General features: G+C 36.0%; 1 protein-coding gene across 2 annotated transcripts in view; it reads right to left on the reverse strand.

Moving 5' to 3' along the window:
• Nucleotides 1-2,330: 2,330 nt before the first annotated feature.
• The window catches only part of LOC121300719 (protein kinase C beta type), a 107,100-nt gene continuing 93,109 nt past the window's right edge, over nt 2,331-16,321 (reverse strand). Inside the window, exon 17 of one of the 2 annotated variants that reach the window (XM_041229445.1) lies at nt 2,331-4,521. In XM_041229445.1, the coding sequence (XP_041085379.1) occupies nt 4,369-4,521 (153 nt within the window). In that variant the 3' untranslated portion in view covers nt 2,331-4,368. Of the gene's footprint in view, nt 4,522-10,327; nt 12,347-16,321 lie in introns of those variants that run through there. The other variant, XM_041229446.1, reaches the window with a different exon arrangement.

A 16,321-nucleotide genomic window follows, 5' to 3' on the forward strand; every position in this document is an offset into this window, starting at 1 on the left:
GTTTCTATACAAGCCAGATGAATATTTGCCTGCTTTTTTAACCTTATATTTGTAATATGCTGTTTTGGAACTGTGCAATACACCCTGTGGTTTCTGGGTAACTGCTTGCCAAGCTACATATTTGACAGCACCGAGCAGGATGTGAGGATGGGAAAGAACATCGTAGAGCTGCTTCCAGTAGAAACCATTTTTATTGTTGGCTTTCATTTTTTAATAAGAATGGATTTTAGCATTGCACAGTTCAGATATTAAATTACAGTTGAAATACACATTGTGTTTCTATTTAAAATCTCAGTGCACAGGTATTCTATATTTCAAACTTCAGAAAGTTGCATGCATCAGTTTAATTGCTGGAACAGTATTGTCCAACTTCCTAAGTTTGGCAGCCCGTGGTTGCTAATTCAGAATTGTGTGTAATAATTCAAACGGTTGTATTTGCTTAGCTCCAGTGCTCCATGCTTGTTTTCATTAAAAACAAGATTGCTTTTTAAATGATTATACTTCCAAAGTCAGGGATGGGCTCGGTATATGTCACAATTAAAGAAAAAAAAACAGAGAAAAAGGATTAGAATCCAAGTTATTAAAAAATGTCACAGTGTGCCCTTTAACCACGATTCATAGCAAACACATGAGCAAGCCGACCCACCTGTTTGTCAAAGCATGCACATAGCAGAGAAGAGAATCTGTAAGGGGACTTGGTGTTGCAATTCACTCACCCCTCATGCCTTTGTCTCTGGAGGCATGGGTTAATATCATAGTAGTTCTCCACCCCCCAATATGGATGACACTGCTTGAGAGACAGGACTGAATGGCATGGGGTGTAGAGGTCAGGATTACATTTTTTAGACAGTTAATGGAGAGAAGGCAAGCACATCACCTACATCTGAGAATTCAAAAGGATTTAAACTAGCTTTTTTACTGAGCTTTACTATACCTTCCCGATTTAGAATACCCGCTATTTTTTACAATGCTTTGCTATGCTTTTACTTTGGTGTACAGCAGTATAACATAGAGGCATGTCTAATAATTCAGCATGCTGCTCTAAATAATGAACTGTGTATGCAGTTCTGGGTTGAGAGCAAGCAGACAAAGTACGAAAGGCTTTGTCAAACTTCACAGGGCTTCAGTATTGTCTGCATCGATTCCTCCGGCACTCTGGCGTGGATATTGTTAGGAGACTCTGTGATCATCTGTTGGTTTTGATTACTGTGAATCCCCCAGGGCCAGTAGCACCAGTGTAGGCCAGCACTCCAGGCCAAGGAATTTGTGAGGGTTTTCTGGGGGAAAAAAAAAATTGCCTGGGGGGACTAAAATGTGATCCGATCAAAAGCTGATCACTTAACACATACATTCCAAGATGCACTGCAAATGAGGTGGTGGTTGGCACTAGTGTGTCACAATTAACTTCAGGTACAACACTCCACATTTACCAAGGTATTAATGAGCATGCTTAATCTATTTGATGAAGATTTTGTAGAATAGACAGGCAGATTTAGAAAGCTTTTAAAGTAAACACACAGTTTTGATTCTCTGTTTCAAGTGCACAGTAAACTCAAAGGATTTCCTCATATTTAATCCATAAGCTGTCTCCGGTTCCATCAGTACATCATTCCCTGGGACAGTCAACAAAGAAGTGGCATAGCCAATTATCCACAGAAGTTTCACTTACTGTAGAGGACTGCTTTGCACGTGGTATAGGTTTTCTGTGACACTGTACCCGCAACATTTATGATTTTAAAGGAGTTAAGTATTAGATTTTGAAATACAGCGGGCATTTGTGCTAGAGTGTAACTTGTGTGGTGAGCCAAACTATCATTTAGAGGTATCTCAAATTAATTTATAAATATCTTCAAATATTCAAAGATATCTCAAGTACATTTAGAGATATCTTTAAATGAGATATCCAAAATGCATTTTTAGATACCTTTAAATAATTTTAAAATATCACAAACTGTTTTCTGTTCATTTAGAGATATCTCTAAATGGACAAAACATAGAGCATTTTCACAGGAAGTCAATTTGAGTTACTGTACAGTATCTTAAAATGTCTTCTTCACTTCAGGATATTTCTAAATCAACAGGAAGTTATTTTGAAACATCTCTAAATGAATAGGAAGTTATTTTTACAGTTTGATGTACCATGCTAGTAAAACATTATTTAAAGATATCTGTAAATGAATTTGAGGTATCTTTATTTTATTTTATTTGTAGATATCTCAAAATTAAATTAAGATACTGCTATAACTTTTTAAATGTTATTATGACTGAGCAAATGTTTTTACTCTCAGAACTGTGTTTGTGCGTGTGTGTGTGTGGTACATGTACTGGGAATAAAAACAGACTAAATATATCGAAGGAATTTATAAGTGTGATAAAACATTAATAACATAATATGCTACCTTGTCACATATTACAAAACAAATATTACTCCATTCAAGAAACATTCTTTAAATACTACAGTAGCTTTAGTTGGGATTCACTGTGGCTCATATTGACAAAGTGTAAGCGCTAAATCTGTCTGAATGAATTTTTAAAAAGTTGCTATAAAAATAGTTGGCTTCTTGTACAGCAATCAAGAAAAAGCTTTATGAATACATGCTAAGATGATTAGTGCAGAAATGTGGCTCTGTCATCACTATAGTCAAAGTAAACCACTGGAGAGATGGGACAAGCCCATACTGAAATAGAGCAGTGTCACTATATCTTTACACAATGTATGTCATTTTGATCTGTTTACCCCATTTCATTTGATGGACAGACTAGCAAACTTTCAGTATCGTATACAGGTGGTATGAAAAAAAGTAAGAACCCATAACATAGAGCCATCTAATAAAGTAATATACATACGTACCCCGTTCGTTAAATCATTAAATTAGGACCTTCCCTGACATTTTACTAATTTTTCTGACAGAAATGCAATAAAAGGCTTGCCTGCCGTGTTACATGTCTGATTTCCAGGACCATGGCACTCCAGTATGTTGTTCTTACATGTTATATAAGAAGTCTACCCAGCAAAACACAGATTAACATCTGATATGTTGTTTAGTGCCTATTGTCCTTTACTAACCGACTCAAGTGGACAATGAATCTTCATATTAAATTGGGATATGATGAATGTGCTTGATTTGAAATACGCACAAACAACTTTAAGCTCTTATGTTTACTGTAGATACACTTTATTGCTTTATCATGAATTATACTAGCATTACCAATTATATTTGCTGCAGTCAGTTTGTGTTATATTTCCAGCCCCCACCTTCTCCTGGTTATACATACATACATAAATAAATTAATAAATAAATAACATTATATAATCTCATCTTTCATTATACTTTTGAAGCAGCTGCTTAATTCACTTTATAATAGTGATATAATTGTGTGGTGTAATCCAAAACTGTAAACTTACAATATATTATATATATTAGATAACTCTTTTTACTCAATATCCTGGAAGACTTATAGATATCTTTGATTTTTATAAACAGTACGCAAGTTACTCTATTCAGTAAACAGTGACCTTTGAACTTACTAAAATTAGACATCATAATCAACTAAACAGGCATGCATAAAAGTTCACTTTAAGAATATACAGCATGTTTTTATGTATTTTCTTTTATTCCCACCTCTAATAATGCTTCAATAAAAACATATTGAGGATATTAGTTAATGTCTGGCTGGAGATGCTCATGTGTTTAATTATGTCAGTGTCAATGTCCATCTTTGAAGACTTCAGGACAAACACATAGGAATAGACATTTAAGTACAGAATGTCAGGTTCTTGTTCATAAATAGCACTGGAAAAAGTTTCCCACATTAAAACACAATTAGATACCGACCATTTTACTTGCATGTACTTCAGCTGAGGATACATCCCATACTTTCTCATCTTACAACATGACAGTAATTTATCTCAATCAGACACTTATTATAAAGCCTAATATGCCTTATTATGTTTCTATATCCCCAGACACAAGAAGATCTGGTCTGCACAATGGAAAGATATTTCACACATGCAGTTACTGTACACACATGGTGGCTGTAAAGGGACATGGCCATTTTGCATTCCTTCTGCGGGGAAAAAACAAGTTACCGCTGAACACACTTCAGTCCTCAAAATGTATTTTGTGTCCAAGTGGAAACAGTGTTCAGCTGGCTTTAATGTTATCCAAATGCTGGAAAACAAAAGTTGGTCGTATTGAATATAAAAATGGCATAACAACCAGCTTTGAAACCGCTCGGCAGTGTCCTTTCCACACCAAAATGGCTAGGTGACTTTACAGCAACCTGGTATACACATGCCAATGAAACATCCCTCCCACCTTCAAAGAGGGAGTACTGCACCTTTAAATTGAAATGCTAGTAATGCCATTAGACCTCGATAACAAATTCAGGGTTCATGTAGGAAAATCCAGCAAACTCATCTTGGTCCAAGTTCATGATGAAAAGTTTGTCGGTGGGAGTGAGGTCTAGGGGTTGCTTGGTAAACTCCTTGTCAAAGTTTTCTGCGTCCCTCTTATTTTTCTGTTTCGGGAAGAAGAAAATAGATCATTAAAATGGAAGTGTTACCCTGTTTTTTTTTTTTAATGACTATTTGTAATATTATGGTGTCCAGCTTTAAGCCCCCATACCCCCCATCCCCCCATCTGGCATGAAGCAAGCTGAAGCAACTGTAACGGTGTGGTGTTATATTTGTGGTATGTGTTTAAAAGCGTTACACCATGTACTGTACTTGCCCTGGCATGCGCAAATGATTTTAGCTCAGAAAACAAGGAAACCCATCTGAAGGGGGTATGATGTGCTGAGTTTGGCTCTTAAATGTATTTATTCTTAATATCACAATTCAGCACATGTATGTGACTTCAACTGATGAGCAACAAATCGGGTTATCTAAAATGTTCAAATATACAATTTTCTGGGTGAATTAGTTTGTTTTGTTCATAGTGATTTGTGCAGTAGTCAATCACAGCATTGACAGTGTAGCACTTTCTGGCCCTACAGTAGTTAGATTTTTCTGAAATGAAGTGAATGATTAATCTTCACATTCCGTACTTCAGTTATACCTGACACTCTTTCTGTCTAAGTAAGAAATGCTGTTTATTACATTTTCAAATATGCAACTTGACGTTTACATCTTTAGTAATTGGAGCTTTTTTGTTTGATTATTTCTACGAAAGCTTATAACCACAACTTCTGAATGCCTTGTTGGACTGATCTGACATTTTGTACATTACAATGCCAGTGTATATAGCAATGAATCAATTTGAGGTACTCACCAATTACACTTTACAAGAACTTAAGGGTAACAAAGCAATTACTAAAACTTCCTGTACCTAATTATCGCAGGCTCTTCTATTTATCGGGCGTTTCCAAAATGCAGTTGGAGCAGAATCTGCACAACCAATGCCTATTTGTCTGTATGTCGTTTCCAAAATGCAGTTGGAGCAGTATCTGCACAATGAATGTCTATTTGTCTGTATGTCTGTCTGTCACTTTAGCATTGCTTATAATAAAATTTAAAGACCATGTGAATGTACATCTTGCAGGATACAATAAGATGATGCGCATGGCACAGAGGATGAGCCCAACATGTCCACATCATGGTATAAAAGGAGCTGCTAATTTATCTGCTGTGAGAAAGCGTGATGTGTCAGGCCGTTCAACTGTACTCCACCATTGATGATCCCTGATGATGATGATGATGATGATGATGTTCTAATCCTCTGCTACTTGAAAAGTCCTGTAGGAGTTGTCAAAGTGTGCAGGGCCCTCCGTAGGTTGACGTGCTCACATTTTTGAAGAAATGTAACACTAAGGCACTGTTTCTCAATCAACGTGAATTTCTGCGGTCATAACAGACCACCAGTCACCACTTTTTTGACTGTTCTATTGTATTAGCATAGGTAAGTAATGGCAATGCTTTTGTAATTCAACCCATTTGATTGCTACTGTAATGGATTGAGTGCCGCCCTGAGTACAGTACGTTACATTAAGAACCACAGCAGTAGGGCAACCCCGCTGTTAAAGGGTGTGCACAGTACTGCCAACAAACAGCGGTAGCCAAATAATCTTGTTGGCCATCATTTGGTGACTCTATTTGCCAAGTTTAATTTGGAGTTAATGCTTATTCCTATAATATCAGTGCAGTGTGAAGTGGTTTTGCAGTACCATAGGGGGGAAAGGGGCAGCGCCAGGCTTGTAGGAACTGATAGATAAGGTGCCTGTGAGCCAACCCAAGAGTAATTGTAGTGATGTTTTGCTGAGTTTATATGACAAACCTGAAGGGGATCCCCATGGGTGATTCACAAGAACATCTGTAATCATGAGCACGTGCTGGTAAGTGGAGGGAAGGGGTTATGCACAACGGACAACCAAAATGACTTTAAAACCATCTGTTGAAGTAAATTTTAGCTACAATTTAGAAACTAGAATTTCATGCATCTGTTCACAGCTTCATGTCAACTGTGTGGCGGCCCTGTCAGCTTTGGAAGTAAACATGAACAATGAAAAGAAAAGGCTTGCTGACAGTGCCTGATAATTGACAGAAATTTCCATGGTGCTGAAACTTTCCCATTGTTCTCATCAGTTTATCTGAATACGAGATGTCCGCTTTAGAAGAAAAGAAAACTAAAATTGCACAGAAGTACATGTAAGACAGACAGAGAGACAGCCATGTAGACAGACACTAATTGGGCAAGAGTCTTGTACTGAATTCTAAATTGGTCTTCACGGTTTGTTTTTCTTATCGGGAACAAGAACACAATGTCAATATCTCTCACCTACCAACTACTTGAACACAAAACCGGCAGATGGCACATCTATATATGCAAAACAGACAACAGATTTAATTCACATTTAAGGGTTCTATATAATTTATTCATGTCAGAGTTGCTTGATAATTATAAGTGCTGCATTTCCTTTTCATCATACAGCACTTGCAATATGGATTAAGTACAACATTCGTACTTGCATGATTTAAAAAGCTGGTCTTTGGGTAGTTCCCCCCCCCCCCCAATACTGGATTTGCAGATTTAATATTTACAATAAAAGGATACGGCTTTATGTAGTATAGTGTTCCTCATTTTATTTCCTTTGGCTTTATCTAATTTAAAAAATGTGGGTTGCCCACATACACTACCCAGAAGAAAGCGTCTAGGAGTGTTGTGTAGATGTACTGCACAGTACAGTACATGTATGAAGTTATGCAGACCAGTGAATGAATTGCACAGTACATACTGTATATGATACACGACTGGATTAACAGTGTCCCTGGGGAAAGCTTTGTAAATTAGATGGCTACATTCATCTCAAGTGGATACCGTATACCCTTGGACACCAAAACAATACAAAATAAGCCTGTTTGGTTATATCTTTTTTTTTTTTTTTTTTTTTTTTTTTTTTTTTAAGTCATTTTTATTTTATTTTATAGTGTTGTCATGTTCAAAATATGATAATTCTCCAAAGTTATTATACCACAAACATCCCTAAATATTTAAATGCTCACCTGAAAAAGAGTAAATGCTAAATTGTGTAATATTACATTTTTTATGTTCACCTTTTAAAGACATTCTATTTTCACCATTAGTATATTATCAAGCAAAAGAAATACAAATAAAACAACAGACATGTGAAATGCCCCTTTCTTTTACTGGACAGAGCAATCTTTAGCAGAAATATGTGCAAGCTGCCCAGAGCTGCGTTGTCCTCTGCTGCTGTAGCCCTGGGCTGGCTGCATGGCTGGCCTGCAGAGTGAAAAGAAGCAGTTGGCTGTCGGAGGACAGCGTGTGTTCGTCTTCACCGTACCCGAGTCAACACAGGGGTGGTAGTGGTGAGGTGAGCTTAAATACAATTGCGCATTTCAAATTTCATAAAAGATGCTAGGTTGTATGTCCTAGTTTGCATTTCATGCCTAAAACTGATTTAATTTAACAAAAGATCTACAATTTACATCTCAAATATATGAACTGAATTTGTGGCCCTTAGAGATAATTCCACAACCTCACGGACACGAATCTATTTAAAAAAAAAAAGAAATCTTCTACATGATTACAACTATATACACATTATAATCCATGTACAGTTTCTGCACTAAGATTGACTTTGCGTAGATGAGGGCAGCTGTTTTATTAGATAGCAAGAACACAACACAGTGGGAAAGGGGATTATAGAGAGCATAGCTTTTAGAAATGTTTTTTTGAAGTTGTTTTCCCCAATGTTTTGTTAGCTGAGCTAACATTTTCACTGTTCTCCAGATCATTGTGAAGTTACAATCATTTTAGAAGCTTGTCAAAGTCTAGGCTTGTCAAAGATTAACACACACTCTTATCTCCCATGCTCTTGGATGTAAAAACATGCAAGTCAAAAGATTTAAAACATACCTGCTCTGTGTGCCACTTCTTTGAGCCAGGGAGAACAATGGGTGGGATGACAGAATACCCTGCCTCCCATCCCATCAGCCATTCCCCAGCCCTGCATCCTGCTGAGCAGCAGATAGATTGTAGACTACTGCTGCACAGTGCCTTGAGGGGCGGTACACACACACACACACACACACACACACACACACACACACACACACACACACACAAATAACCCATTCAAAAGCAAGAGATTTTTACCACAATATCTGATTCCCCCCCAGCTTATATTTATTAGCTGCTTGCAATTATTGCACCATAAGGGACTATTTAATTTTTGTACCATCGAAGACGGTTTAAAAAAAAAAAAAAAGAACACTTTCTGCTGAATCGTCTAAGCTAACCTTACTATAGTTTCATTATAACCTTGATTCTTTAATTTCTTCCTCAATGTGTGCACTGGCTTTTCAGGAAAACGGACATTAAAGCTCAGTTGTATGTAGGAGCCAATTCTCTGTTAAGAACTGCAGAATAGCAGTGTCAGACGGCTGTTTTCAGCTGATAAGCCTCAGACACTTATGATAACCGGCTGATTTTAATTTTAGGCTGTGACATTCAGAATTAATTAGCATTCACGTGCTAAGTGAAAGAAACAAGGAAATGCCAAACCAGAAAGTGGTATCTAATGAGGAACTAATAATAATAATAATAATAATAATAATAATAATAATAATAATAATAATAATAATAATAGGTAGTATATAGGGTTTTTAAATGTTATAATGTTAACTTTACACATTTCAGGTTCAAATCTGCTGAACAAATATTATCAATTACTATGTGCCCTACAGAAAACATGAGCTTTCCAGATAACAATGTGACAACTTACAGTATTATCTCATCATCACCACCAGAAACTTTCATTAGTTTTAACTCCATGTTCCACCCACTCAGAGCAGTGGACTTTGACAAGCTTAAATGACACAATTAAACTCAACAGTACCTTTATCGGTTTTTATATCCGTTTAATTACTCTGTTACTTGTAAATTAAAAAAAAAAAAAAACTTCAACTACATAACAACTGGAGAGAAAAAATGGTACTGCTGTTACAGAAAGGCAGAATATGGTATTTAATCCTGCATTGCCCAAGTATTCTTTTTACTGTATGTATGTATGGATGTATATAACTAGAACACAAAGAATGTATTGCATGTGAGCATGTCTTTTGAATGTGGATTGTAAAAATTGTATGTATTATTTGTACACTAATGGGTAAGGCTGTATTTGTTTCAGCTATCAATGATTTCACGTTTTCCATGAAGTTTACCTTTAGTTGTGTAATACAGTATGTAGTTCACTGTGAAAACTTCAGCTCCTGAAAGAATACTGTAAATATACCCCATTGTTATCACCAACAAATAAATACAACAAACACTTCTTTGTTGACATACTACTTGTTAATGCACACTGAATTTAGGAACCTGGCAGCCGGTTTAGTTTGCTTCCGGTAAAAGATTGAACACACTGCACAGAGCTGCACTGTTTCTTTAAAACGTCTTCAATGAAAAAAATATTTCTGCTGAAGATCGCTCTGTCCAGTACAAGAAGCGTACATTTCACATGCCTGTTACTGCTGTTTTTATTTTGTTTAATAATTCACTGATACTGAAAATACTGTAGAATGTCTTTAAAAAGGTCAACATAAAAAACTAAATGTTGTACAATTTCGCATTCAGTTTTTCAGGAAAGCATTTATATATTTAGGAACGTTTGTTGTTAATAACACTAAAGAAAATGATCGATTTTGAATGTGATAATGCTGTTTTTTTCTGCTTTAATAAATATTATGTTTAAATCATGAAATACCTACAGCTATATGTCTAATCACTTTTCTTGTTACCATTTTTATCCTGTTTTAAAAAGACGAACAAAACAAAACACATCACGACATTGGCAAAATATAACATCGCTGTTCAAGAGAATAATCGGTTTAATTTTATTTCATATTATTTTATTTTCTGGAAAATACTTTGGCACATTAACAGCAGTTTAGTTAAGCAAACACAGAAGCCTAATATCATTGAAGTGCTATTTCTCATATATTAAAATCACATCTGTTAGTTTTTCATGCACTCAGTGTTTGTTTTTTTGCAATGCTAAAACCAGTCCGCTTCATCAGAGTTTAGAAAAAAAGACATAAAATGATCTATAAACAATTTTTTTTTAAAATTTCAAATTTTTACAATACTGTAAGGTTCACACATAAAACATGACCGCTTTGTATACCAGAGATCCACTGAACATAAATTTGACTTTTTTTTTTTTTTTTTAACTGCATATAAATTCTGAGACGTTTTACACAAAAAAAGAAAGAAAGAAAAAAAACATTAAAGCCCTATTCTAAACCACACACCAGTTTTGGCAGAAACTAGAAATAATAATCATTTAGCAAAACAGGCTGCCATCTATCATCTAAAAATCGTTCAATATTTCCATTTAAATCGTTTCAAGGATGACCACTTATCTTCAAATGCTAGAGAACTTTGAAATTTGTGATAGACAAAGTGATTCTAAACTCAAAGCTGGTGAAGAAGACAAGCACTGCACCAGAGATCCACCCTGCATTGTTCCAGCAGTTGACTGTGGCAGTGGGAATGCAGCTGGAGTTTCCTCCTCTTGACTGGCAGCTTGCGATTCGTTTCTGGTACAAGCAGATAAATGTCCACACCAGCAACATTAGAACCAATGAACTTGCAATCTGCACTCTCACGTTTCATCATTTTGCAGCAGTGCTTCCAAATCCTGGCCCCTCAAGGACCATTAACTAACAGCCTAGATATTAGTTTCAACCTTGTCCCTAAAAAAATAGCTTATTAAAATACACACTGCTCTGTGCCAACTCTCAAGAGAAATTAGGCGCCAATGAAAGCAGGTTACAAATAAATATTCAGAGCCTGGCTAAAACACAAACCTTCAGACTGGAAACGATCCTAAAGGGCTGGCAATGGGAAACACAGTTACACAGCAATGCTACATATATACAAGCTACAGTACTTGAGCACCACTGCACAAATATACCAGAGTCGCACCACTAACAAATACCAAACAAAAATGTGCCTTTTTAACATGCTTGAAAATTAATTAATTAATAATAAAAAAAAGAGTAATATTATAAATTTCATCCTTGCTATCTGATAACTACATTTCTTTTAGAAGCAGCTCATGCATTATGGTGTTTGATTTACGGCTTTTTGTCCTGCAAAGATGCTCCAATTAGCGTAACAATTAAAAAAACATTGACTTAATCCCAGAACTGGGTAAAGGACAGAGGGCCAACAAAAAGGAAACGGCCGAGTCATTCAGTTGCTCAAAAATGGTGCTGTTGAATGATCTAGGTTTATAACTCCAGTATGCTTAGCCTAGCATGTGCAGATGAAAGGGAATCAGGAATGTCTATGCAATACTAATTGTAAAGGGAAGCATAGCGGTTTGGAGAATGGGGGGTTATGCTTTGTGCTATGAGGAAGAAGTAATGATGCCATTGATAACACAAGTGCAGCTATAATAATCGCATAATACATTCCTGTATTATCATTTTATCTGGAATGATGTGGTCACCCTGCTCGTTGACAGTTCTGCGTTTTGATAAAGTAATACAATGGGAAAAAAAAAAAAAAAAAAAAAACTGTTTGAGAGATGGTCCAAAAAACAAAGGCATTTCATTATTTCATTCTTTTTTTTCAATTATATATATATATATATATATTTTTTTACTTTAGTATCTTTGTTTCCACATTGATTTGCGAGTCCATGCCTTTGTTTTTTTTTCTCTTAATGCTTGACTTCAAGGTTGGTAAAACTGAGGGTTAACATAGGAAAAGCCCTCAAATTCTGCTTGGTCAAGATTCATGATGACCTCCTGGTCAGGTGGTGTTAACACTGGAGGATGGCGAGTGAAAAACCGGTCGAAGTTTTCAGCTTCTCGGCCACACTGTAGGAGGGAAAAGAAAAGAAAGCATGTGGTGGGTGGGGTGGAAACAAAAGAAACGGGGTCAAAGAAAAACAAAAATACAAATAAATGTAACCAGTGGGTTCAGGAGCCTACCCAATCACAGAACAGTCCTGAATATGAAACAGAATCCACAATCAGCAATTGTGGATAATTTGCATGCTCAGAGGATAAGTATGAGGGTTTCGTTTTGTGCAGCGTTATGAAAAATGGACCAAGTTAACCATCTCCCACAGTGAGTCAATGAGTCTGGAGGCTCCCTGCCTAGGTAGCAGTTTCTAATAACATCTTCTGATGTTCAGCAATTGAGATAAGATTCCAAAAACAGTAATGGTGCTTTCTGTTACAACACCAATGGCTTCCCTTTCACCCGAGGCGTGCAAAGACCTTGATAAAGCCGAATCATAAATCAAGGTTGCTGTCTTTCACTGCTCATATAGTGTTGTTATGTGTGTTGTTGACTGTCCAGCATACTGTATGTCTCATATGCCTGGGTGTCTTCACATACATCAGTTCTACTGTATTATAATAAATCTGTCCCCTTCTAAGCTGAGAGCCTCTCTCTGTCCCAGCAGACTCCAGGGGCAGGGGCGTGCGATTGTGCAAGTCAGAAATCGTTCGGTTATTATCAAAACCTTGGTTTCCTGATGTAGAAATGTAACCATTACCATCTGGGTGTTTACCTTCGAAAGACCTGGAACCTGAATAAGAGATATCAAACTGCTTGACAAGCCTGTGATGCAGTCAAGGCCCGCCACCGAGGACATAAAAGCACCGCGGTCACAGACCTCAATATAATTTCTTCTTGAAGCCTGCTGCAATCATGGATACAGTGACCTTGAAGGTTAATGGTTACATTTCTATTTCAGGGAACCAGGGTTATGATAATAATGTTCCCTTTCAAGTACGAAATGTAACCATTACCTTATGGTTGAGTGTACCAAAGCCGTCGCAAGGGCAATATTGCAGAACGACTGGAATGGTACAAAACCATATGGAACCCCTGTAACAAGTAGCTAGGGCTAAAAATGGAAGGATAAACTTACCTCTATGCCTGTGTTGTAAGGGTCGACTGGTGATGGAGAAGACATATTGTAACCCTCTCTTTGTACTCATTGCATCACAATACTTACAGTTATATATTCTTTTCTGACAGCTTTTTTTGCAATCATGCATGCCTTTACAAGGCAGTATAAGTACCCCTAATCTGATCAGTGGCCCATTAAAAACAAAACAAAATATAAAACACCTTCTTTACAAAACAGAATTTCACTTAAAATAAAATGCAAAATATGAATCCTTAAAATGCACCCCATATGCTTCATGTTCTGAGTGATCAGCTCACTTTAAAATGATTCACCCCCCCAAAAAAACAAAACAAACAAAAAAGCTAAGCTCTTTGCTCTAACTTTCAACACAACATCTTTGGAACAGCTGGGTTTCCTGCTGAATCACACGTTTCCCATTCCTTTGATCCAGCAAGAATAAAATGCATGTAAATGCCTTTCAGAAATCAATCTTAACTGTTTTGCAATTCAGCAACAGTCAGTGCTGCTAGTGTTTAATACCATCAACAAGTATTTTATTAAATTCCAGCCTTTTCCTTTCTCTGCGGGGTGCTGAACTGACAGAATCTGCTAAATACTATTCAGTCTGCAAGTGCTGGCACTCAACCTGCCTCTTTAGATCAACTGTTTAAACATATTACAGGAATGATTTAAATTCCAAATGCTTTCAAATGATCACTTGACTCCTGGACAGTCAAAACAAATCCGCTTTATAAAGCTCTTCAGGCTGCTGTTCTACATGCTTTGTTCCCCTCCCCTTCCCCTGTTCCTGCTTCAAATGTTTCTCAATTAAATAGGCTGGAGTCTATTTTAATGATCTGATCAATTTATTTATTTATTTAAAACAGGGAATGGTTTGCAATAAGCATTGTGCTGTAGATTCTATCAAAGCTTGAAATTGAAGCAAAAGCTTTTCGGTATCCTCACAGATATGCCTGTCAGGCGTGATTAGCATCACATGACGCAAAAACTAGGGGAATGGAGGCTATTAACGACACATATCTGACAGGGCTAGGGCTAAGGACTTTGCCCCCTTTTTCTCTGAAAGAATGAAAAAATACATATATATAAACTGTTGTAACACCAACAACAAACTACTTTAACTTAGCACTTCACAGTTAAATGACTGATTATTGCTCTTTTTAATGTTTTAACATATATAATATATATATATATATATATATATATATATATATATATATATATATATATATATATATATATATATATATATATATATATATATATATATATATAACATACATTAATATTTTTAAGTGGATGATACATATTTAAATAGTATACAGTACACATACATTTAGTCCCTTCAGATCTGTAGGCTTGTGTAAAATAATTTGTTATTTTTTCCTCATCTTGGTTTGACAAGTTTTCAAACTGTCTGGAAACTGATAAGTAAGTGCAATTGGCGGTTTTTAATGTGTGATTAACAGTGGGCAGTGGACACCAATAAACTACATTCCCAGAGTACGTTACAATGGATCTATGAGAGTTTAGATCTGTGGTTTTTTTTATGTTTTGTAGTGTCAGCTATTTAAAAAAAAAAATAAAAATCACATTTACTTTTTATAGTCAACCTTCTGGAGTTTCAAGTGGCACACGTGCGACTAAATTAAAATTTACGTTTGCACAAACACATTTTTAGAGCCCTGATGTAATGTTGTTTTGTTTCCGATTTAGTTCCTGAGAAGAATAGTTGCCTCAGTTATTATTATTGAGGTGTACTTGCTGCTCGCTGTGTGTTGTTGTTTTCTGTAAAACATTGATAACCTGTCAGCTAAGAAAAGACTTAATGCTAAAAGTTGTTTTAATGTTGTCTTGTATTGTCATATTTTATACATTTTCTTAATCTCAAATTAATAAATCAAAACCCAGACAGTCAAAAGAGACCCAGGTAGCGTTGGGTAATTTAAAACCCGGGTTTGAGGGTACCCGTGCCGACCTCCAACAGCTATCAAAGCTAATGAAACAACTTGAACCATTCCAGCTTTGTATGGCTGTGCCAATAACCAGCAGTAACCTCAGCTTGCTTTTGCTCACTTTTCATCTTTGGGGATGAAATCAAGCATGATCTTCCGCTTTTACTCCTTATCTCAAAGATGCAAGCAATACAAAATAAAGACCACAGAGGAAACAGCAGCTTTCATTATTTAAAAGGGGCTCTCCTAATCTCAGCTCTCAATTCCATACAACGTTGTAATCCACTTTATCAGGCTCTGCCGAAGGTCATCTGCTACGACCACCCTCTTCTGTTTAACAGCCTGGCTTTAAATCCCAGACAATGATCTTTAAAGGAGTTATCTGGAAAATCAAACTGCGGAAGCCAAAAACACTTCATTGTGTCTGGGCCATTAAATCAAAGAATTAGAATTTTATATTTTTTTTTAATACAAATTTTAATGCAATACATTATTGTGTATTTTAAGTTATTTAAGGTAATTGTTATAAAAGTTTTGTTTCAGTTTAGAAATAACACATTTATCATAGAAGTTCAGCTTTGCAAACATATATATATATATATATATATCTATATATATAATATATATATATATATATATCACACAATATATATATATATATATATATATATACACAAACACAAACACGGTCTATTCCTTGCACTTGCTTTGCACTATAGCTTTTCATATTTTTTATATGAACATTTGAACATTTCCTACTGATAACTTCTGGGAGAGGTTGGAGACAATATTGAATGCTTTTTTACTTTGGGGTTCGAATCCACACAAGGCTTTGTCTCTGATAAACTGACAGGTCAGGGAATATGAGCACACAGACATATAATGAAACGATATATTCACAAAGCCGAAAACCTTACTGGGAATTTTTGCTTCAGGCCAAAGCAATGTGTGCT

The sequence above is a fragment of the Polyodon spathula genome, chromosome 26, assembly GCF_017654505.1.
Source record: "Polyodon spathula isolate WHYD16114869_AA chromosome 26, ASM1765450v1, whole genome shotgun sequence".
Classification (NCBI taxonomy): Eukaryota; Metazoa; Chordata; class Actinopteri; order Acipenseriformes; family Polyodontidae; genus Polyodon; species Polyodon spathula.